Source organism: Mycteria americana, chromosome 3, assembly GCF_035582795.1.
Source record: "Mycteria americana isolate JAX WOST 10 ecotype Jacksonville Zoo and Gardens chromosome 3, USCA_MyAme_1.0, whole genome shotgun sequence".
NCBI lineage: Eukaryota > Metazoa > Chordata > Aves > Ciconiiformes > Ciconiidae > Mycteria > Mycteria americana.
In genome coordinates, this window is record NC_134367.1 from 92,826,606 (window position 1) to 92,851,635 (window position 25,030).

A 25,030-nucleotide genomic window follows, 5' to 3' on the forward strand; every position below is an offset into this window, starting at 1 on the left:
GAACAGCACAATCACAACAGCATAGGTAAATAGAATCATAGAATATCTCGAGTTGGAAGGGACCCATAAGGATGATCGAGTCCAACTCCCTCCTCCTCGCAGGACTACCTACAAATAAAACATATGACTAAAAGCATTATCCAAAAGCTCCTTGAACTCTGACAGGCTGGTTGTAACAGCGTAAAGCGGAAGAGACATCAGAAATGGAAGGAAGCCTTTTGCAAAAGTATTGTAACAAACAAGTTCCACATAATAGTTAAGAAAATGAGTTACTCTTACCAGATGTCTTGATTACTCAACTTTTTAAAGGGGAAATCAAATTATACAAATATCTGTATGGCCGTTTTGTATTATCAAGACAGTTTTCAATTAAAAAAATAGGTTACATACAATTATAGGTGACTTTTTCTGCTGCTGCAAGGAAACTGATAATCACTGTAAAATGTCCACAGAGAACCTGAACCCAGGTTATATTTGATATAAATGCAAACTTCAGTTATCTTTGGATATGGCAAAGTAGGAACTTTCCATTCATGTTCTCTCCATAAAAATCAGATTGGCTTTTACTTGTTCAAAATTATTTGAGATGGAACTCACAGTGATTTCCTTTAATGGAATATATATGAGAAAGGAGGTTCCTTCTCCAAATCAAACCCATAAATCTCATCCCATAACTTTTTCAATTTAAAATACATTCATATTTATACCTCATGGCATTTAATTAGTTCTATGTGTAAAGTAAAATTTAATATAAGTAGCATGAATACCAAATTTAGGCCTGTTTCCCTGAGATGTCAGGGAAAAAAGTGTCCTCTGAGAATAAATGTGTTGGTATTCAGCAGGGAGCAGAGGGAAGGAGCTAATGGCTAAGCCTAAGCAGGGTTATCTGGGAGCTTTTCTGTTAAATCTAGTAGTCACTGAACAGTAAAAAGTAAAAAAGTGAGATCCTGGTTCCTGATTCTTCAAAGCATAGACCACAACCGGAGCCATTGTGCTTGTCCTCTTATAACAAGGACTGGCAACAGCATCTCAATCGTATTGTTTTACAGCTTCTTTAGTACTATATAGGTCTCTTTGCAGGTCAGTCAGAAACATGCTTCACAGCACTATCATCGACCAGATCATGAGCAGACCGTTTGGTGATGCTTTGCAGGTTATCAGACTGGACATCAGGAAGCATGTCTTTACCAAACAGGGTGGTCAAACACTGGAACAGGCTTCCCAGAGAGGTGGTCGATGCCTTAAACCTGTCAGTGTTTAGGAGGCATTTGGATAATGCCCCTAACAACGTGCTTTAACTTGGTCAGCCCTGAAGTGGTCAGGCAGTTGGACTAGATGATTGTTGTAGGTCACTTCCAACTGAAAATATTCTAGTCTAGCCTAGTCTAGTCACAGTCACTGGTAGCAAGGCTTGGTAAAGGGGCTGTCTTGGATGTAGCAGGTTAAACTGTGGGAGAACTTTTTGGATACACTATTCCATTTTAATGATGAACTAAAAAGGCAGCCATTCTGGAGTGTACGCACTGTGCTGCATTCTACGTCTGATTTGTGACTATGCCAGGTTTCCTCCTAGACAAGGGAATTGCAGGACAGCAGTCCAGAAACCTCAGAACTGCAGGGGACTACCAAGGATACCATTAATATACAGGGACCTGGCATAGCTTAAAAAATACCATGAAAACCACATATAGATACTGAGAAGGAGCAAAGCCAAAAGAATGAGAGGAGAGTAAAAAGGATGTAGGGTAACAGAAGAGATTTAGGATTGTACATGGAAAACAGTTAGCCAAAGGGTTGCAGATGATCATGATGATACTGCGAGGTGGAGCCGTATACATATCACTGGATAGTAAAGATGGGGGCATATCCTTCTGAACAGTCAAAAGGAAGGATGCATTTTTTCATATCCATTGTGGAAGGAAAGTATTTGGGATGATGCTTCTATTCAACAAATAAAAAAAAACCCATCCAGAGTTATTTTTAAAAGGCTGAGTATTTGCCAGCAAATCTTTCAATACTGAAAGTTCAAAATACTCCTTTTAGCAGTATGCAGGAAGCAGATTACATGGGTCAAGCAGCATACAGAAACACATGAAGAAAATATCTCACTACGAAATGAAAAGCAGATTTACAATTAAACATGATAACACGCAGATGGTAGGTGGGGGCAGGCAGAGGGCAGTGGCCATGTGGATGAACAACTTTAAAAAGAAAACCAGGAAAACTGTTGCAGATGGCGCTGAGGGGGTGAAGCTGTCATCCCAGGGTGCTGAAGATGCCGAATTTCTGCTGGCGGCCTTCAGATCAGTTCTGGGAGGTCAGACTGGACTGTAACATCTGGCCTCGTCTCTACAATACTGCCCCGCAGCGGCTCTTAGACCGGAGCAGCCAGCAGGCTCCGAGCTGCCCCAGAGCCTCTAGTGTAAGGGGGCTGTTTCTCATCGTTCGTAGGGTATTGCCAGCCGGCCTTCCATGGGAAGCATTTGCTGCAAGAATACTTTTTTTTTTTTTTTTGGGGGGGGGGGGGGGCTTTGAAAGTAGTGCATTTCCCGGGGCTACCTTTTGGCGTGGCGTTTAACTACCGTACCGACCCGGTACACTGGTCACCCACAAGTCTCGGAACGTAACTAACAAGGGGCCACGTTCAGGAGCCGGCAACCGGTAGGGACTGATCCCTGGGCTGCAGCCCCGACGCCCAGCCCACCATCGCACCTCTGCGCCGCCAAGGGGCCTGCGCGCGCGGCGCCGGCGGCGTTCCCGGGGACGGGTCCTAACGGCACAGGGGGCAAACCCACCAGCGGCGGGCCGTCCTGCTGAGCGGGGGGAGGAGGACGGGCGCCGCCCTTGGGGGAGAGGCGTTACTAGGCGGGGAGGAAGCTGCCAGGGCCACTCGCAGCGGCCGTTGACCGGACGATGACGCAAGCGCCCGCTAACGCTGGCGGCGCCGGCCCTCAACGGGCGGAAAGGGCCAAGGCACCAACGCCCCCAACCGTTGGGTCGTGCCTCGTCCAATCAGGAGAAGCTTTATACCGGAGTCGAAGTGACCTCACTCGCCGAGGCAGAGCCGGGGAGCCAGTCAGCATTGGCCCTGCGGCGGCCAATCACGGCGCGTCTTGCAGGCAGCCAATCGGAGGGGCGGTGTCGCTTGTTGTTGCCCTGTGAGGCGGCTGCGCTGTGGGCGTTGGGTGCCGGCCGCTGCCGCAGGAGGGATCCGGGGAGGCCCCAGGCTCTGGTGCCCGTTCGCCTCTCGCTGCCCCCACCGGCCCCGCAGCCCCCGCGGAGGGCGGGGAGATGCAGCCCCCGGGCCCTCAGCAGCAGCAGCCGCCGCTCTATGCGCCCAGCAACGGGGACTTCACCTTTGTCTCCTCGGCAGACGCCGAAGGTGAGCGCGGGGCCGCGGTTGGGGCCGCTCTCGCTTTCCCGAGAGAAGGGCTCAGCCGGGCCCCGGGGGAGCGGGCGGCTCCCGTGCCGCTGAGGCAAGAGGTGCCTTCCTTGTCCTCCTTCCCCCCGCCCCTGAGGTTGGTGGCGTGGCTGGGGGCGGAGCGGGGTGACTGAGATGGCCGCGGTGGCCGCTGCCCTCGGGCCGCGGCTCCGGGACTCCGGTGCAGCAGGGTGCCGGGAGCGATGCTTAACGCGGGAACGAGCAGCTGCTTCATCCGTGTGGCGGAAGCACCTGCACGGCAGAGCCGGCCGTGGTGCTCTGTTTCTCAGGTTCTCTGAAAGTCGTAATCCAGGTGGTGCCCGGCGACCTGACATAACCGTGGCAAGTGCTGTCACAGACCGCTTCTCTTTCCCACGTTGCTGGAAGCGCAGTGTGGTGTCTGTTGAAGATTGTACCATATGTTCACATTCGCTGTGGTGCTGTGCCAAGGTCTCGGTGCTGGGTCTCATTTCAGCACAGTAATGAGGGGGAAAAAGAAGCCCTGTGTGTAGTTTAGGGGGTGGCCTGCTGCCTAACTGCTGCACGCGGTTAGGCAGCTGTGGGGTACCAGCATGCCATGAAGATCTGCCTTAAGACTGCGAAAATGAACATACAAGAATCAACATTGTGCTAACTTATTTTAATGGAGAAGGACGTTTTGGGTTCTACCTATTTAAATGACAAGCATTCTACTTTATGTATGTATTTAGTTACTGTTGTAATTGTGGATAGGGGTAGGGAATCATGTAAACCCTGACTCATGTGCCCCACCCTGGAACAGAATTATTGAAGTGGAAAAACTACTGTAGAATGCCTGTTCTGTGGTGAACTTCCCAGTCCCTCTGACAAGGAATACTAATCAACAGGTACAATCTCGGCTTTGTTTTTTTGTTGTTGTTTTGTTTGTTTTGTTTTTCTTCTCTGTCTTAGCCTGAAAAAGGATCTACGTACCTCTGAATGGAAATTCTCTGGTTTACTGCTTGAAGTATTTGTTGAGCAATGCTGAACCCAGTCCAATACAGCCACCTTTCCAGTAGGATGTGTTGAGATGGATTCGGCTCTGTGTTCTTTATGAACACAAGCAAGGCGTGATCTCCTGCCTGTTCAAGTATAGTCCTGTCTGCAAAGTGCTGCATAGACCTACCCTAACAAACAAAACCAAGCAAAATTAAAGCAAAAGCTTGGTATTTCTAGATCAGAATGCTACATGTTGCAGTTTAATTTCTAGTTGTTTCCCAAATGAAATGAATCTATAATGAAAAATAAAAGTATAAACTGTTTTATTTTCCTGTCTTATTTCCATGAGAGGAAGGAGCTGTTTGTGGGGAAGAATGCTGGAGAGGTGTTCTCACTTAAGTGGATAGCTATAGTATAAACAACAGCCTGTTTTTGGCGGGGGGGTAGGGGGGACAGCGGGGGTTGCCTCTTGTACTGCTTTTTCAAAATTGAGAGCAAAGACTGTCTTGAAAGTTAGTTTTCCCCAGTGCCTCGTTGAAATAAGGCATGTGAGATACCTCTGTTTTGCTTCTGTGGTGTTCTGCCTGAGACAGTAGCAGTGAAGGCACCTTAACTCTTGCTAGCGAGCATCAGAACCATCAATTCTTGGCAGATTCTTCAGTGCTCAGTTGTCCTGCTGTTAACCATCTAATTCAAAGCAGTTTGTAGAAGAGGGGGTGGCAGATTCTTTGTTCCTTGGTTTCTGTAGCTTTATGTCCTGGCTGAGGTGTCTTGCAAAATAGACTTAAGATCACGTTAATAGGTTTCATGATTAAAAAAATATGGTTGTAGGTATTCACCAGTCATCAACTGCTAAATGGAGTCTTGGTAAATAAGACTTGTGTAGAAGCTTCCCTGCCTCAGGATGGATTGTCAGCTGTCACTGTGAAAGGAGACATAAATGGCTGGTTGGATTGTTATATTTGCTTGTTTTGACAGCCCCATCTGTGCACAAAGAGTAGCAAGAACCTCTCCTTGCAAAGCAGTGTTTTGTTGTAGGATAAACAAATATTTTTAAATGACAAAAGGGTCCCAGTGACAATAGAAAACTTCTGAGGCTTTCTCTACCTTGACGCCCAGGCATTAAGAATACATTTTTCTTTTTTCCTCCCTCTGTGAACAGCAGAAGGTGGCATTGTTTGTGTCTGGTGAGAGTAGTTTATGTGTGCTGATACTTACAGAAGCAAAGAGAAATTCCTTCTTTAAGTTACAGTGATCTTTACAAGGATCCTGCGCAGATGGTGTTCCAAGAACCAAAGCAATGGATCATTAACTCTCATGATTTTGAAACGGTTGAAAAGCATTTATGAAGCTTAAATTTAAGCTTGAGTGGCCTAGCAAGCTGATTTGGGAAGGAGAATTCTGTTAAATTAATTACGATACTGAGTGATCAGTGAACACTTCAGACATGCTGGCTGAAGACTCTGTGAGATTCTGTCAGTGTACAAATTTTGTTTGTATAAAACTATGTTGCATTTTGATAGAAGATGTCGCAAATGTAATCTACAAATATGGCCTGACTTGCTGCTGTGTATGTGTTTCAGAAATACTTGCTATAGCTAGGTGTTTTGGGAAATTTGTGCCTAGGAACTTTTTTTGTGTGAAGAACACACAACAATGGAAAGGCAAAATAAGATTTTTTTTTTTTTTTTTTTTTGGTGAAGCAAAAAGGTGTTGGATGAGAAGGGAGTTTTTGTCCTTCAATATATTTGTAATAAGGTTTGTACAAAAAATTTACATGTTTCTGTTTGGATTTTTCCTTTTTAGCAAATAATGGAAATCCATCATTTCATAAAGGAATAATTATTCCCCTCTTCTATATTTTTTTTTCTTTCTTCAAGTTGCTTTGTATATTTGCCGTTACTATTTTGTATTTTTCATCTGTATATAACTGAATACAATGAGAGAATAAAATTAACATTTATTGGTGACTTTGACACAGTCGGAACATACATAAATTGCTCTTTGTTTTGTTTAGTACTGTGGCAGAGCAAGATCATAGTTTATTGAAGAGAACTCCTTGTATCTCTTCTTATTGGCTGGAGCCTAAGGATCTCTGATAGTATTCTTTTTCTAACAGTTTCACCTGTATGAAAGGCAGGCTACAAATGAAAACATCTATAAATGTTTTCCTTTTATGAAAAATTGGACATAAAAGCAGAGAATGGTTTTTGGTTGAAACAATGTCACTGTGCAGGAATGGGCCCCAAAAGAGGTATAGTATGGTCAGCAAAAAAATGGTAAATAATCCACAACTTACAATATGATAAGACTTTCATTAATTAACTCCTTTTATGCCTTTAAATGGTTAATAATAAAGCACAAATTGAAGCCTTTCTGTCATACCATAACACTGTGTCATCAAAACAAGAGTTCCATCTAGAAGCTAAAACTTGGTAATTTGAGACATAAACCAACATTGTTACTATTGTGTTAAAACCAGAAGTTCCCTTTCAAATTATGTTAAAGTATAATTTTATTCTATAACTTTGAATACTTCATGGTGATGACCAGCACATGTAGCTTTATATGCCTGTTGTTTATCTTCCAGTACTCTTGAAATCAAATGGCTTTTGGCAAGACATAAAAAGGTATATCTTTCTCTCCCTTTTTCTCTAAGATCTTAGTGGCTCCATAACAACTCCAGATGTTAAGCTAAATCTTGGAGGAGAATTCGTCAAAGAATCTACTGCAACTACATTCCTAAGACAGAGAGGGTATGGCTGGCTTCTGGAAGTGGAAGATGATGACCCAGAAGATAACAAGCCACTCCTGTATGTCATAATTATTTTTGCATATCTACCTTTATCAGCTGTGCAGGAAAAACAAACAACTTGTAACCTCTCAAATTGTCCCACAGCCTTTTGCTGTGACTAGAATTCTGTTTGACAAATTACTTGACCAATGAGTGTTTTCTGGTGCAGGAATGAAAACGTTATGTTTCTCATTATGGGCTTTTATTTTTAGTGTAAAAGAGAGGCTTGTTATTCATGGTGGGGGAGGAAGGAAGGAAGGAGGAGGAAGTAAAATCCAATTTTATTAATCTCTATAAGTATAAAGATTTTATGGCTTTTCTGCTTTTATCTGTTGATCTTGTAATGGTTTAAAAAATCAGATTGTATTCTTTCTATCTTTTGCGCTGATGTTGCGAGTTTTTTAGTGCTGTCAAAGAATCAGAGGCTAAGACAATCCTGCGGAAAGATTAATGTTAAGTAAATCTAAGTAAATTCTGTCAGTTACTCTAAAGTAAATGCATGGTGAGTCATGCTTATTACAGCAGGGTTGCTAGAAGCAAAGTAGCACAAGCTTTATAATCTTTGATGCTATCTAATATTATAAAGCTAGATTAAAAGGGTGTTAGTGTTGAAAGACAAAAATGTCCTTAGAACTGAAAATCTCTGCATCTCTCGTTCTGTTCACAGAAACGTGGTTGGCTGAAGAAAGTTTGTATCTTAAGGTTACTACGCTGTGAGTCAGGCAGCCTGGCTCTTAGTCCTTGTTCTGCACCTAAGCAACTTCATTCTCAGTGTCTCAGTGTTTTCCTGTGTGCATTAAAGATAATGATGCTTTAAAAAAATGGAGTGAGTAGGAGAGTACTCTGGAGAACTCAAATGAGAGTGCTGGGAGAGAACAGATGTCTGGAGAGCTTAATAATGAAACAGCTACTTGTAAAGTACTTTCAAGGGGGCAGAAGTAGCTCCTTGTGTGAATAAGTCTGTTCTGCAAACCTCTAACTCTTAATTAAGAAGCAGAATGGTGTACTGAGGTGACAACACAGGAAGTCCCTATTTTGTGTACCTTTTTATACTACAAACCCTGAGTTTGTGATTCAAAGACGACTAGGTGTTCTAAGCTGCTGATTGCTGGAAGTGAGGAGAACATGCCAGGGAAATGACCAGTTTGTGGCAAACAGGATGAATATAATCATCCTGACAGAGAAGACCTTAATCTGACTTTCATGTAGCAGTTTTTATGCAGTTCTGATTATTTCCAAAACATGTGCTGTAATGAGGCCTTGTAACTTGAATCCTACTAAGGATTTAAAGAATAGCAGCCAGCTGAGGGAAGTTCACCAATGTGGTGCTACCATGCAAGCGTTTTCTTCAATAGAGTGAGGATTTTTTTTTCTTTCTCATTGGACAGCCTTATACCAGACACTTGTTTCCTGTTACAGCTACCATCACTTCTTAGGTGAGGTAGCTGTCAGCTTCATGCAAAAGACAGTTTATTCATGTGAGAAACTGTCAGAAGCCCTAGGTGATGACAAAGAATTATTTCCAGATGGGAAATATTTGTATTACACAATCTTCAGAGTAAAACATAGGAATGTTACATTCTGTTTAGATAAATGGAGGAAAATAGATGCTTCTAGTCTACTCCTTAGATTCAGGGATGTTTTAAAGAACAATTTTTGTTATTTAGTCACAGGTTAGTAATACCAATTCTGAAATAGCTTCAGTAATAGCAATCCTGAAATTGCCTTGAGAGACTCAATGAGCAGTATTTAATTTTTTTAAACAGAAATTGTGGTGAATCATGTCTTTGCATTTATTTCTTGCTTCAGCTTTTCTGAGGAAAAAGCCATAAATCAAAGCCTTGTACAAAACTCTCATAACTGGACTTAGGATATGATTCTACATCTTTCTCCGCTGTGCTCTTAAATGTAGAGCAGAGGGATATCTGCTGGGAAATCTCTTGCAACTCATCAGAGCTCCTCAGCCATGACTACATAAGGAAAACACTAGCATACAGTTTTGTCTTTAAGTTTATGCGTGGAACCTTAAGTAGAATTGCCCATTACTTGGAAAGTCTGCTTCCTTCCCCTTATGCTAGGACAATCAGGACAAGATGTCCCAGTTACGAGCCTTCTATGCAGAAGAATCTTCTGGTCAATTTGTAGCTGCTTACAGATAGCTTGCAGCAGGGAGTGGAGAAGGCGATTAGAGAAGAGCAAGATCTGTTGATAGAATTTATTGGTAGTTTAATTGGCTTTTATTTATTTTTACCCATATTGGAAACAAGCCAGTAATTAAACAATTGGCATAAACTGATCTGCTGAAAACTACTGTTGTTGAAGCAAGTTAAACCCCATTTTATTTTTAAAAATTGTTTTTACCTGATGTATTTTGAATGGTTTAGGATTAGTGAATGTAAAAATGTTCTTTCTTGTAGAATTTGAAATAAAATGTTTCTATAATGAGTGTGCTCATGGTAAACTGCTCAGCATAGGAATACACAGACATCCTACTTTTGTGTATGCACGTCTTTGACTTTTAAGTAGTTACTGGTATGAATGTCATGTTTTCCTGCATGTCAGAAAATAGGTCTGCTGCCTTAATGTAGACTGTTAGGGTATGTTGTGTATGTTTTCTAGTCTCAGTCATGTAATTGATTTTTGAATAATTAAATATATCTAACTGTGTCACACCAGTTACTGAATGTGGGATGAAGGTATGGTGTTGCTTTGTTGTGGACAAACTGTTCCTTTGCTATGGCTTCAAAAAGCCTTATGGATGACGGGAGACTTGCTCTATAAAGCTACTGTTTGCCCCAAACTTACTTTTTTATGCTCTGTTTTGTTACTGTGGTGTATAGTAATGCTCTCTTGCTTTACAATTTCAGGGAAGAACTCGACATTGATCTGAAGGATATTTACTACAAAATTCGATGTGTGTTGATGCCTATGCCATCTCTTGGGTTCAATAGGCAAGTAGTGAGAGACAATCCAGACTTTTGGGGTCCTCTGGCAGTTGTCCTCTTCTTCTCAATGATTTCATTATATGGACAATTTAAGGTAGGTATAAGCCTTCTACCTAAAAAGAAATCTAAACTAAATTTGGGGACATGATTGCTAAGCAATTTGCATTCTTATATAGGTAGCAAGTCTCTTCCTCACATACTAATGTGAGGCATTTCAAATGCTGTTTCTCAAGTTAATATGTAGAAAGACAGCAGTAAGAAATATATTAAATAGCCCACGGATAAGTTAATCATGACAAAATGTCAGGTTTGTTTTTATATAGTAGAACAAAGGAAAGATGTGGTTTCTAGAGGAAACAGATTGATACTAATGGGTTTATAGTCATATTAGTGAATCTTTCCATTTTAGTTGTGACCTTTTGTTAACGTGCTTTTTATTACTGAAAAATGTTACCAAGGAACACTTGTTTGGATGCCATGAATTTTAATTTCCTGACAAATAAAGCTACTTGTTTAATTCATACTATGTCACCAATGTTATCTGGTATATTTAATCTTCATTAGTGCCATTTGCTATTTTGTCCTCCCTGCTCAATTACAATCAAATAACTTTCCTCTGGTCAATAGACTTTTTCCATAATTCCTTTTGAACTCTAGGGTGAATAGCTATTCAGAGGCTTTGTGCAGATTTAATTGGCCTCCATAAACACCGTTAGCTTTTTTCTTTATGTTCAAATAGAAATACAGAAGTGGTATCATTTATAGTCATAATTTGAATGTAAGCCCAGGTGATCCTGCTTCAGAAATTTTTATGACTATATGTGTAGTTACAGTTGTTTTCAATACAACGTAGTATAGCAGTAAGCAAAGTAACAGAATGTGCTTATGCAAGGATTTTTGTGAATGGTGAAATAAAATTATTCCCTTTGCAAACTCTGGCTTCCATACAGTGTACCAAATGCTGACTAAGAACTCACTCTTGGTATCTTGTTCCTATGAGACTTGAAGTGAGTAGACTAAAGCACTGTGTTATTCAAGTGGACCACTTAGCTGTCTCCTAGGCAAAGCAAGGACCTTTTCTTGATCCCATGACAGATGAACTACCTTCTGTAGTTTGTGTACCTGCTGTACATGAACAGTAGGTCTAACGCTTCTTTGGGATGGTGGATTTACCATACAGATGTAAGAGTGTTGTATATGTGTGAGGAGGGAAAGCTAGTAGCTAGCAACAGGATGACTGACAGCAGCTAGACTAGATGAACTGAATGGTGGGCTGTAAGCTGGAGAGAGATGAGCATTCCTGCTCTAAGATTTTAATCTGGTCCTCTTCTTTTAGACAGTGGAAGAAAGGAGGAAGTAAAAGGAGGCCATGCACTATTTTCCTGAATTGCATAAAGCCGTTATATTTATCTTAATTTCTTGAAGTGGTGCTGTGTGTTTTATCTGTTTTTAAATGTAAAGAAAAATCATCCCCTATTTGATTCTTCTGTGAATCTGGAACTTTCAATTAAGCAAAAAAGTTGAACTGAGTACTAACTTCATTTTTAAGTGTAGCCATGTGTGTAGCTGGACTGATGTTGTTTCCCTCTAAAAAGGTATTTCAAAAGGGAGAGCTTCACTTCTAATCCTCCCAGTGCCTCAACTCCAAGAATAGCTAAGTTACTTTGAAGGTTCTGTTAAGCCCGAGAATGATTTTAAGATTTCTTCTTCAGTTTAAGAGCAGACCAATGAAAGAAGCAAGAAAAAATAATTACAGACTTTCTCCCAGGAGTCTGGGGCTGTTTCTTAAGTTATAATCATCAAGTTCTACTGAGAGTTACATCTTTTTCTGAATGTTCTCAGTTTGAGTAAAGAATAAAGTGGTGTATTTGTGGATGAAAGAAGCAGAATTCCAACTCCTTGTATTGGTTGGGCTGATTTTTAAAAACTGAGCCTACCTTTTTTAATAGGCGGGATGTGAAGACATTTAGCTAGGGTGGACTTAGCTTTAGTTTTAACTAAACCCTTCCTACTTTGATACAATATTACAGTACTTACAAAACACATTACATGTGCATTCCATGTTCACCAAACTTACCATTAATGTGATTCTGTAAATGTAACCTCTGAATTTTATTCTCAAGTTGCATTGTGAGACTAAGTAAAACTACTCTTGCCACAATTCAGAATTCAGTTTTGCATAATAAAATCCTTGACTGCAGTGAAAGCGATTAATAGAAATGAGTTTTCCTTTCTCACAATGGAAATGATTAATATAAATTAATTTTTCTTTATCTCTTAAGGTTGTTTCTTGGATTATAACTATTTGGATATTTGGATCGTTGACAATTTTTTTACTGGCCAGGGTTCTTGGAGGAGAAGTAAGTACCTGTATGCAAAAAGGACATAGAGGGAGGTAATGTAAAGTGACTTGGCTACATTTTTCAGTAGTAGTTGGGTTTTCTTGGTGCTTGGCTTTGGACCTTGTAGCCAGCTAAGAATGGATGCAGTTGGTAAGTGTCACGTCTACATTTCAGGTTCTTGGCCTCCAAAATAAAATCTAAAATACAGGGATTGTCAGCTAATATTTTTGTGCGATGGATGGCGCACTGGATGTGATAAACAATCTGGAAATTCGTACTATGAATCCCAGAAGTTCTAACGGGTGCCTGTGATCCAGAACTGAAGTCCATTCTTGAGGGACAAGTGCTCTCAATTATTTGGTCACTGGGCTAAATGGGACCCTTTCTCCTCCTTTGCACTGCTCTTGCACTGCCCTTTTTAAACTGTTGTTTTTTTTTTAAATGCGGCTAACAGCAGTTGTATAATATCCTTGTGGGTAGAGCACTTACCAGTGTTTGCCTTCATTCTTGGCCTGATGCAGTTCAAATTCATTAAAAGGATGAAAGCCAGTGCATGTTCTTCAAGTGCAAAGCCAATTGAAATTCTGGCCTACATCCCTACCTCCAGCTGCTTGCACCAGCAGGGTTGGAGTAGCTGTTTGAGCTGTTCACAAATTGAGTCACTAAACGGTTCAGGTGCAAACAACAAAAAATTACTTACAGTGAGGCCCACAGACAGCTACAGCGGAACATTCAGGAGAGTAGAAACTTCTTAAAATGCTTCTGCAGCATAAAATACATTGAACTGTGTGGTGAAGAACTAAATATTCAGTGATACTTGATTTTTATATTTTTACTATGCATCTTGCATTAATGATGAATTAGTGTTGCAGATTTCCTACATTTTTTACCTTTAATTTTTTTAGATTTCCCTTTTAATCATAATTCCTAGCGTCGTCTTGTGTGAACACTGTTCTGAAAGAAAAAGCTTTTATAAATGTGATTGCATGGGTTTTCTGCATACCAGCATAATTCAGATGCCCTTAAATCAATCTGTTTTGTGGCTCAAAATGTGAAATTACCAGAATGTATAAACTGGGGAGAAAGTATAGGTCTTCAGCGTTCAGTGTGAAAGATCAACAGCCACAAGAGATTGCTTGCAAGATGGTCACTTTTCTTGCCATTGCTTTTCCTGTTAAATCCAAGAAGCCTACCTGGGCCTAGTTTCAAATGTAGTAGGGGAAAATTAGACATTTTAATCCCCATTAAGCTGAAAACAGTTATGGAAATACTTTGAACAAATCTGTTTAAGATGGTCATAATAAATTTAAACTGGAAATCAGAAGATTTCTGTGACTTAGAGGGATCAGGTTCTAGGTCTTCCAGTGACACCAAAAGCATCGACATACTTTATGAATTTATTTATGTATAATGGATATGAGTATGTTAATGCAGAAAATTCTCTTTACGGCTTGTGACAGCTGGGACTACAGCTGATGACTAAGAGGTCTGTTGTAGTTCTGTGCTCTTCAGTATCATTTGTACGCTCCATGGAGAGTGGCAGTTGAGAACTACTTAAGGTGGAACATGAAAATGTGAGGGGTGGGTGGAATTACATATTTTAACCTTTGTAAATACTTCCCTTGGAAGTGAGAAAATTGTCATTTACAGTGTTAAAAAAAAGACAAATCTCTAAGAACTGAACTATTAATTACAAAATTATAGGGGGTAGCATACAAAAACAATTTTCATACTAGCAAGCTTCCTTGAGCTGAAATTTCATGAATACCAAACACATTATTATCGCTATTCATGCTGTTATAACAAGATCAGATTGTATTTGGTGACAAAGATTGAGTACTAAAAAGCTTGGTTTTATGTGCTTGAAAATTTCAGGTTGCTTATGGCCAAGTTCTTGGTGTGATAGGATATTCCCTACTTCCCCTCATTGTCATAGCACCTGTACTTTTGGTGGTTGGATCATTTGAAGTTGTTTCTACCCTAATAAAAGTAAGTTCAGTGTCATCTATTGAGAATTGTTTACAGTTATTTTGAAGTCACTTTCCTAACACTTCAAGTATTAATCTGGACAACATAATTAATTCAGGACAACATAACGATGTGTCAAAATATTCAGAACTACAACATGAGCTCTGTGATCCTTTTGGTTAGCATGGTGGACATGACTGCTAAGCGAATTCTGGTTTAAATGTTTCTTTTGAGTACTTGGGGATATACAGTGCTGCTGCTGTAACACCACCTGTTGTTACCAGGTTAGCTTCTGTTTAAGTATTTTGCTGTGCTATAGTAGTTGCATTAAAATAAATAGGATTATCATTTTGAGAAGAGGATGCATAATTAAGCCTCAAAATGAAGAATCTGAAAATAAGCTGTTCTATCCCTTCCTCCATCATCCAGTTTATTTTTAGTTACTGCAGCATGAATATGATGTCAGTCATTGTTCTGAGACCTTCCCATAGTGGTAGCAGTACAAAGCTCTCAATACCCTTTGCGGAAAAGGTAAGTATTGTTCTGATTTTACAGATGTGGAATGTAAGGCACAAAGCAAGAATAACTTGCCTGATACCACCTGCTGTTGGACACCTTTCATGAAACTAGCAACATTCCCCGATAGATCCCAGAACTACATAACGTTCTTGAACACTTCCAGTACTTCTTAAAACCCTTTTAGGTAGCCTGGGAAGTTATTGCTGAGCTTTTGGAAACGTTGACTGAGAAAATTCTGTTACTAGTTAAGCTGTATGCTTTTTGAGTTCTCATTCTGTTGATTCGATTGATTTCTGTCCTTTTAGCTTGCTGGTGAACAGGATAATTGAAGTACAACTAAAGTGTATGATAAATAACAAAATTGCTGTGTTTGCAATTTGATAACTTGCAATTACTATTAAGTGACACAGTCAGAAAGCAAATCATTAACTTGCCAGTTAATTAATATATAACTTGAAAATAAATATATGTTAATGAAACCTCTGTTACTTGATTTCCACTAATAGTCTTACATTAACTTTGGGGCAAATCTGTGCAAGGTTCTTAACTTTGCAGCATTAGTGTGAAAATGCAGGACAAGCCTCACATGGCCAAAACTATTTATGCTGTGACAAGTATGGCTTCTTATGTCTTGAGAGCTCTGTGCTTGGGGAAGTATTTCACAGTCCTAAAGTTGGGGAACTTACAGTGAAATAGTGAAATTCCAGTCGGTTCTTTTCCAGTTGCAATCGGTGAAGTAATGCACCTCAATTGTTTTAATTGCTGCAATTTTCCTAATGTATCTTAGGGAATTCAGTCATGATCTTGATTGTCCTTATCCATCTCTGCAGTCCCGGGTTAGGCAGCAAAAACAGAAGTATGCAATCGCATGCACTTTTTTTTTATAATGGCAGTTGAATGGGTCACATTATCCCTCAAGGGGCTTCAGCTCCTCTGACAGAACTGTGGAAAGAGGTCTTTGCTGGAATCCAATTATGTCTGCCCTCTTTGGTCTTGTGTTTTTGCAGAAGATTACAGTGTTTTTGCATGCCACTTACTTCAAGTATTTTTTCCCTTTTTATTAATATTCAAGGTGCTGCTAAAGGATAATAATGTCTGATTACTTTTTGCTATAACCTTGTTAGTTTGAGGTTTGAGTCAAGTTCCCTGACCTCAAGACTTTCTTTTAAAGTATGCATGCTAACTTCATATAATATGGTAGATATTCATAGGTAATGTTTCTTTCTACCAGTCTCGGTTCTTTCTTAACTTAGTAAGCAATATAGTCTTTGATACAGATTGTATTTTTGCAAGCTTCTTGCTGCACCTGAAAGGAATAGGAATGTGAGGTTCAGTTACCTTGAGGTGAGGGCACCATAATTAAAGAAAAGCTTATGAGCCAGATGAATCCTGAAATTAAAAAATGGTAATTTAACCCTCTGGTATATATTGTAGGAGGAAGAGTCAAGCGTAGGAACTCTTATCCTTAAAGAAAGGGAGGGGTTAATAGTTGGGGACAGTCAAGGTAGACAGAAAAGTTATTAATCCAGTGAAGTTTCAAATTATCGGCGTATGTAAACTTACGGCTTGCTTTATGGTATCTGTGTCTTACATTAGTGAAAGCTTACTGTAGATCCTTAGCTGCTCACTTCAGTAAAAAGTCTCAAAAAAAATAACATGCCTATATGTTAAACACTGCTCTAAACTTAAATGAAAATGCATAGTGTATTTTTGTGTGTGTGTGTGGAATTCTTCCCCCCCAAATTCTTGGGGGGGGTGTTCTTTTTAATTATATTGAGAGAAGAACTAATTTTAATCTTGGTATTTGGAGAGATTTTCTTGGGGTGTCAGCTAAGACTGTTCATCTTCTTTTTTCAGTTGTTTGGAGTCTTTTGGGCTGCATACAGTGCTGCATCATTACTAGTTGGAGAAGAATTCAAGACCAAGAAACCCCTTCTAATTTATCCAATCTTTTTATTATACATTTATTTTCTGTCCTTGTACACTGGGGTGTGATCTAGTGCAAGATGTGGCCAGAAACCATATTTTAGTCACTTGCAGACTGATAATGTGTAAGATTAAGGAGGCTGGAGATAATACAAGTGACTGTTTTGTATCCAGTTGTCAAGATGTTTTAAGATCGAAGAGCATATTTGTGTATATTATTTAATGAAGCAATTGTAGCTATATAGATTTGTATCAAAGTTCTAGGTTTGTTTAAGACTTCAGATTTTAATGAACAAAATAAAAGAACCTTGTGTTTTATAAGAAAGTGTAGCAAAAACATAACTCAATACCTGTGCCAAAAGCACTAGGACCAGATTACTATAGTCGAGGAGAAAAATGAGAAGTTAACTGTAACAATCTCAAAGTGCAATTTTTCTTTTGAGCTTAAACATAGCTGGCTTTTTTGGCACAGCAAATTCTGTAGATAATATATATTTATGAAACAGTCCTGATTGTTCACAGAATAGTCTGTATAATCAAGACATGAAGATACTACTTTTAATTTAGTGCCTCAATTACTTTGATTTGGCTATTGAGTTTTTATAAAATTCAAATTTGTTTTCAAAACATGTATATACTGTGTATTTTGTATCTATGGCTTGTGTGTAGCGTAAATACTCCTTGGTTAAGGATGTATATTGGGTTTTTAAAAATTGAAGATACAAGTATTTGAAGTCTTCATTTACTATCTCTGACCAAAGGAGCAAGATATTTACTGTGTGAGATAATTAAAATGCATATTTAGAGAATCAAATTATTTTACTTAAAAGTATAAATTTACAAAGAAACGGGTGAACACCTTCTCAACTGTAGTACTGGCTTAATGTTGGAGAAAAAAGATGATCAAATTTGTGTGATCTTTAAACAATGTTATTTTATGATGACAAAATAAAAATAATGCTTCCCTAACTATGTTCTACAACATCTTGCTCTGTCTTGCTTTTAATAGCATGGTATTTAACATGCATCCTCCCCCCCCCCGCCTCCCCGGGTTCTATTAATCCCTTGTAAAGAGAAATAAGATTTGTAAGGCCAGATTCTCCCTCCACTAAATAAGGCAGAATTACAGCCTTAGTAACAATTACAGTCTTGCTAATTTTGACTATCCAAGGATTATGTAATAATGTGATGACATGTTAAATATTTCCTGTGTGCCGTGTTGATTGCTTATGTAATGGTCCTTATGGTAATGTTTCTTCACAAGGGAAGTCCACTGAAGTTCACTTTGCACGGTACTAACTTAGGCATTTGCAATCTTCAGTATTTAGTTTTGCCAAATGGATCTTAAGTTTCTTAATTTTTTTTTTTTGGTAACAGGAAAAAAGCATTCCCCATGTTTTTGGGTTTTTTTTTTTTTTAGTGCTACAAATAAAAATCAGCCATGACAAGGTAATAGCAAGGACTATCTTTGATCCCTGATGGATGTATTTCCTTATCAGAACTGTAGTTTTGCAGCTTTTTAGACTGTGTAACTTGCCATTTTAGTAATTTATTTTTACTACTTGTTACTGATGCAAAATATATATTTAAATTCCAGCTCTACCACAAACCTTTAGCTTATTCAGTCTGCTTTTCTGGCTGATGTTTGTGTTGGTTTTAAACAGAACTACTTTACAATTTATGTCCAGCATCAACTTTATGTAGTATTCTAGCTTGTAATACATTAAAGGAGAAAAACCGGTAGAGTGATTGACTTTTCACCTGATTTTTGAGTTCTGCAGAAGTTCTGGTGGAGTTACTGCAGAGTCATACTAAACCAATTACACCAGCAGCTTAGTACTTATCTGCAAGTGTTTTGTGAGTGTTCATACCACATTTAAAAAAAAAAAAAAGGCAATTATAGTGTATTAAAAAAAAAAAGCATGTTAGCTTCGGAATCTTGCATGATAATCTGGTCTTCTCTCTTTTTCATGACTTCTTTCTTTTTTAACAGGAATATCCAACTAGTCTTAGAAGACTGAATCCAGACCCTGGGAATACATGTTTAACTAACATCACCACAAACATTTAGGTTTCTAGGCTGTCAGAGAGCTTTAAGCTTAGTTCCTCTTTGCATAGCTGTTCATTAGATGTCCATAGTGGATCCTGTGCATCTGAAATGACTATGAATATTCAAAGGATGCAAGAATGTTCTATTTAATCGCCAAATATCTTAATTTTCTCTATACTAATGTTCTGTGAAATTTATAGTTGCAATTTTAACTGTTCCTTTCCACAGACTCGGCACATGTGTAATATGCAATGTAGATATGCACTTAACATGGTACATATTTTGTACACAATTGCAGATTTGCACCTTTTAATCTTAGTATCTCTAGGGTCACCTTTTGCATATGCTGTGCAAGAAATGTACAAACAGCTCTCAAATGGTTCTGATAGTTTGTAATAACTTTGCATTCAACAAACTCATATTTTTAGATGAGGTATGTGTGTAAATACAAGATGTATTTTATAAAAATTTTGAATTAAACTTGTTTACAGAATGTATGAAGCTCATTTATATTTACTGAATTAAGACACATCTGTATGCCTATACACGCCACCAATCTCAGGCTTTGAGGCTATAAATAAGCTTTTGTGATTTTTTTTTTAAATATATATATATATACACACACACTACTTCTGTCTGTCAAAACTGGAAACTTAGAGCACATCCATCTAGCAGAAAGTTCCCTTTCCAAGATGCAACAGCTTATTTCAAGGTAGAGACATGGGTATCATACCTTAATAATGAGACATGCTCTTTGGACAATCTTCTATATAGAGCAGCTAGACATGTACACCTGTACATATCTTTCTCCCTCTTCTACCCATCAGACATACTCTTGTTGATTATCAGAAAAATTATACCTACTTGAAAAGTGTATGAAAGCAATTACTTTGTGGAGACAACATCCAGCTTCAGATCTGCTTTAAGTGTTGTCACTACCCTTACTGGTCTTTAATGTTTTGCTTGAAGTAGTGCAGCAAGCTTAAAAGCTGCTTATTTTGCTCTTAGGACAATTTTGATTAGCCTGGGTGGCATACATACCCATGTGGTTTTGGGTTTTTGTTCTTTTTTTTTTCTTTACACAGACACTGTATTTCTTAAATTGCTTTCCTGCTACAGCAGCCTGTGTTAATTGGGGTCCTTCTAATAAAAACACTCTTCTGTAGGAAACCACATTATATTTGAAACTTCATTATATTTAAGACCATCAGTAGCCTAAAAGCTTTCTCAAATACTTTAGCAGACATGCTGCTTAGATAAAAGAATGCCTACAGGTAGTCTTAGCTATACAAGCTGTTCTTCCAGTGGGCAAAAAGGGAAAATCTCAACAATACAAAAGCTTTTATTATACTTATGTCATTTTTGAAGCATGGTGAATACTGCTTCACAACAAAATGCTTTCATGGCTAGAATGACTCCATCCCTACACTTTGGGGTAAAAAACCCCACAAGGAGTTCAGGCCGAACTGTTGTGTACCTACAAGCAGACACAGGCACAATACCCCCCCCCCCCCCCGGCGGCCAGCGACGCTCTTCGCAAGGGCCCAGTTTATTCTGAAAGGAAGCCGTAGCAGGCTAGCGCTTTGGCTTTTTCAGTTGGTACCAAAGCTGAAAGGAACTTAATTAGGGGCTCTCTCACATCACTCCTTAAGTACAAAAAGAAAGCCAGTCTCAAAGCCAGGGTATGAAAAGTACATCCCCACTCCGGCTTCCCCGAGGAGGAAGGCGGCAAACGCGCTCCCCCGCTTATAACCCAGTTTCTGTCCGGAGCGGTACGACACCGCAGCGACGAAGGCCAGGCAAAGCCGACGGCCAGCTGACCGCACTCAGGCCCCGGAGGGAACGGAGAAATTACACCGACTCCTCACAAGAGCGCAGCGCTCCGCCCTGAGGCGGGAACCTCCCCCAGCCGGCCTCGGGCCGGGGCCCGGCAGCGCCGCCGGCGCTTTTCCGGCAGGGCCAAGGCCGAGCAGGCCAGCTCCAGCACCCTCCCGGAGGCGGCCCGCTCAGGCCTCGCTTGCCGCCGCTGCCCGGGCAGGGCCAGCCTCCCGCAGCGAGGCACGGCCGGGGCTGATGAAGGGCCCTCAACCCGCCCCCACCCCACCCCCCCCCCCCCCCGCGCATGCGCACGACGGCCACAGGGGAGGCGGGGGCCCTCTGCGCGGCCCCCGCCCGCGGCCGCGCGCGCATGCAGGAGGGAGAGGGAGGACGAGGACGCGCGCGCGCAGCGGAGCCCCGCCCCTCCCCTTGTCCCCCCGCCCCTCTCCGTGACGAGCGGCTGCTAGCTCCCCCCCGCCCTCCCCAGTGTCAGGCCGCGGTCGGTTCCGCATCCGGCGCGGTTGTGTCACTTCCTGCTCACGCTGGCGCTCTCCCTTTCCCCCTCTCCCCGGACCCGGATGGTGACTGGCGGCGGCGGCGGCGGCTCCAGGGACTGTCAGTGAGCGGCTCCCCCCGGGCCTCTTGTCCTGAGGGCGGTGGCGGCAGCGGCCGGGAAGATGGCTGCGGCGGCCTCCTGCTCTTCGGCGGCGGCGGCGCCGGCTGGGCCCGGGCCCGGGCCGGTGTCGGCCGGGCCGGGCTCCTGCGAGTGGCTGCTGCTGCGGGACGGCTGCCTGCGCTGCGATGCCGACGGTCTCTGCAGCCTGTGCTACCACCCGGCGCTCAACGCCATCCTGGCCGTGACCGCTCGCGGCGCCATCAAAGTCATCGACGGCACCTCGGGGGCCACGCTGCAGGCGTCGGCACTCAACGGTGAGCGCGGGGCCTGCGGGCCCCTCGGCCGCGGCCCGCGCGGCGGGGGGAGCGGGCCGTGGCAGCCCCCGGGGCGGCTGCGGGGCACGATCGCGGCGCTGCGGAGCCGGGGGAGAGGCGGGCCGGAGGCTCGCCTGAAAACAGGTGTCGTGGCGGGCGAGGGGTTTCCGCGTGGGGAGGCTCGGGGGGAGAGGCCGGGCTTGGTTTAGGCCCTTGGTGCCGGGGGGTTCCCCTGGCTCCTTTTCCCCCCTTCTTGTTTTTCAAGCCTGAACGGTTCCTACTCTTCGGGGCAGAGATACTTGTGTAGGCAGCACCGAGGCATTTTTCTTCTGTAGGATGTGTTGGCGTGGCTACTGAAAGATTAAATGGGGATGGAAGGCTGTGTTGTGTAGGGCTGTATTTTTTTTATTTTGGGTTTTTTTTTTCAGGTGTACTTGTGGGTGACATAACGTTGAACCTTCCAAAGATTAGAAGCAGCATGTTGTGCAGGATAGGCATAGTTCTAGTTCTTGTTGATATGTGATACTGTAGTAATTTATTTATTGAGCCTTAATCTGGGTTTGTTAAGAAGGCTTATTTCTTAAAAGTGTCATTTGTCTTACAGCTCAGAATTATTTAAGATCAGAATCGTTCATGAAGTTATTTGATGGTACATTTTTGTATATATTTGCACAGTTCTTCAGGCTGTTGAGTATCTTGACTGTCTCTGGTGCTAGTAACAGTATCCCTGCTATTATGTTAAGGAGGCATGATTAGGTACTGACTTTGTGGAGGCTAAGACTGTAGCATCTCCATAACTATGAAACAACTTTTTTTGTTGCCCATTAATGTTTTTACACTATTAACAAATGAGTTCTGTAGAAAAAGATCCATATGCTGTTAACAGCTTTTGTTCCTGGTTCATTAATGGTTCTTAAACTGTGGTACTTGTCAGAATATTGGTGGAGGGAGATGTTATTTGGTATGTTGTGAGACCAACCCTTGGCATAGAAAGATACATTTCTTACTAGTTGTGTGTTTACATGTTCAGGTTCTCCTTACAGTTGTGTGTTACTAATAAGATGTAACTTTGCCTAGGGGTGGTAGTGAAGGGTTGATGTTTGCCACCTGAACATGACATAGTAATGTCAAAAATTGTGCGGAGATGCCATAGTGTAGATAATATGTATACTTTCACCTTGAAAACCAGCAACTGTATTACAATGTCAAACTGAAGTGAGGAGGACAAAAATCAGTTACTTCCTTTCACAAGTTAAAGTTGGTACGTTGTAAAGTGTAAAGGTTACGTGTTTGGGATGATAAAAAAAAAGCTTTGTGGAATTATTAAGAAGCTGTCAGCTGCTTTTGTTGTAGATCACTTGTATTGAAAATGAGGCTCTTGTGTGATGTTTCCCACTTTGTTCAGAATTCAGATCACTCTGCTTCTGTAATCCCCTTTCTTCTACCATGCTATCTCCTAAAGTGCTTTTTTTTATTAATAACTTCATTTCTTACTTTCCTTTAAGCTCTTGCCAGAATTTGAGAATTGCTTTTAAGTTGTGGATGAAGAGGGAATAAATCGAGGACTTAATTTGTAATTGGTTGTTTGTGTAGGAGGTGTTTAATTCTCATGAACAGAAAAAGAAGTGAGCTGTAAATCAAAGCCTAAGCTGTCGTTTTACACTTTTCTATGATACAATTCTTGCAAGGGATTTGATTTAGTATTCAAAATACTAATGGCAATTCCCCCCTAAACAGTAACTATTTAAAAATAACTTATTGCATTGCTTCTGTTACGTACGTTCAGTCATGTATACTTCCTTTAGTGTCAGTCTTCTTTGTGACAGCATGACTATAAAAGATGGATTCTACTCCTCCTCACATGAAACAACAGAATTGCTTGCAATCTACCCAGATTTTATCTGTGCAGTATAGCTGATGATTCTGTTAGTGGGAAAAAATTTATAACCTTAGTTTAGGTTGAAGAAACTTTAAGTGAATGTCCTTATAGATTCAGACCAGCATGCCTGTCGGAAATCTGGTTCATCTCAGCAATTGGTGTCTGTTGGGGCTGTTAGTGACCGTGTTCACTCTTGTTCTCTCCTTCTTCAGCCTTTCTTTGGGAAGAGGAGGAAAAGGGAATTCAACTGTTCTCTGATGTCTGCCTGCTCTGTACAGCGTCAGTTCTTTTGATGTAGGATAGTATAGTTGGACACTCAGACCTGTAGACCAACTCTGTCCCTGCTCCCTCCCCTGCCATAAATGACAGGTCAAAGGATATTGTTGCTTCAGGGACTTCTGGTGCTATAACTAAAAATAGAGTCCCTGGGAATTAAAACTGCTTCTCTCGGGAGACTGCTTGTCCTCCTTGGTAATTGGGGCTGCAGGTCTTTTGCCCTGCCAAAAGATTTATATTGGACAGAAATGCTGTTGCTCATTACCTAAGGAAAACTAAAACATAGCAGGCCTCTGTTTCTAGAAAGCAAAGCAAGAAAAAGGATCCCCCATCAAGGGGGGGGGGGGGGGGGGGAATGATGAGAAAAGGAAACACCACTAAGCCTCAGTGTTGCTTTTATTTGCAGTTCACTGCGGCAGTACGTTAAGCTTTGAGCTCATTCTCAGAGTAAAGATTGAACCTGTGGAATACTGAATCGGGTAAAGCAGTGGAGGCTGCCTTTGTTAGAATGTAAATGCAGATTGCTGTCTTTGGTGTGTAAAAGAACAAGACAAAAGATTCACAGCCAAAAGACAGTTCAGTTATAGATCAGGTCCAAACATTAGCATATGGTCTCTGGTTTATGTCCTTCAGTTTCTCATGTGAACATCATTGGTCTGATGTATGTGATGATCCAGGGATTGTTCTTCTGAGCCCAAACTGTAGGAAACCAGTGAGGATTATTATTATTATTATACTACACTGAATCTTCATCACATCCATCTCTTGAAAGTGTGTGATCATCTTTATCTGTTTCCTGTATGGGCTCTGTAGGCCTATTCAAGAGGGCCAGGTGATCATTTGCAACAGCCCAGAGTGTGGTAGTGAATAAGAGTACCATTGGTAAGGGGAAAATCAGGTGATCCTTTAACATTAATCCTTGTCTTACCTGGTCACGAGGTTGTCCTTTTTATCCTACCAAGGCATGCACAATATGCATTTTAGAGAACCAGACTGGGAGTGCTAGGACCATTCTTGTGATTACTGGATATTACACATTTCTGTGTGTTTGCTAGTAGTGATTAGTGAGGACTAGTTTTGAAATCTGTCATGCAAGTCCATCAAGTACTTTATTTTCCCTCTTAGGCATTTAAGTATTTGTATGCTTTCAGTTTCAAGTTGAACACTGGTAGCCAAAGAGCATGCTCAGTCTCCAAATACAGCAC

At 41.1% G+C, this 25,030-nt stretch overlaps 2 protein-coding genes across 11 annotated transcripts in view; both read left to right on the forward strand.

Moving 5' to 3' along the window:
- Positions 1-3,137: 3,137 nt before the first annotated feature.
- Positions 3,138-19,415, forward strand: YIPF4 (Yip1 domain family member 4). Of its 2 annotated transcripts, XM_075496106.1 has the most exons (7): positions 3,141-3,382; positions 7,038-7,191; positions 10,040-10,211; positions 12,400-12,477; positions 14,335-14,448; positions 16,804-18,321; positions 18,866-19,415. In XM_075496106.1, the coding sequence occupies exons 1-6, from the start codon at positions 3,292-3,294 to the stop codon at positions 16,939-16,941; spliced, it is 747 nt and encodes a 248-aa protein (XP_075352221.1). In that variant the 5' UTR covers positions 3,141-3,291; the 3' UTR covers positions 16,942-18,321; positions 18,866-19,415. The 2 variants fall into 2 exon arrangements, with proteins under 2 accessions (XP_075352222.1, XP_075352221.1); XM_075496107.1 differs by lacking the exon at positions 16,804-18,321 and having other exon boundaries at positions 3,138-3,382.
- A 1,864-nt stretch (positions 19,416-21,279) lies between these two features.
- Positions 21,280-25,030, forward strand: part of BIRC6 (baculoviral IAP repeat containing 6) — a 190,681-nt gene continuing 186,930 nt past the window's right edge. For 7 of the 9 annotated variants that reach the window (XM_075496108.1, XM_075496112.1, XM_075496115.1 and 4 more), the window contains exon 1: positions 21,284-21,670. In XM_075496108.1, coding sequence (XP_075352223.1) covers positions 21,418-21,670 — 253 coding nt within the window. In that variant the 5' untranslated portion in view covers positions 21,284-21,417. Of the gene's footprint in view, positions 21,671-25,030 lie in introns of all 9 variants that reach the window. The other 2 variants (XM_075496117.1, XM_075496116.1) reach the window with 2 other exon arrangements.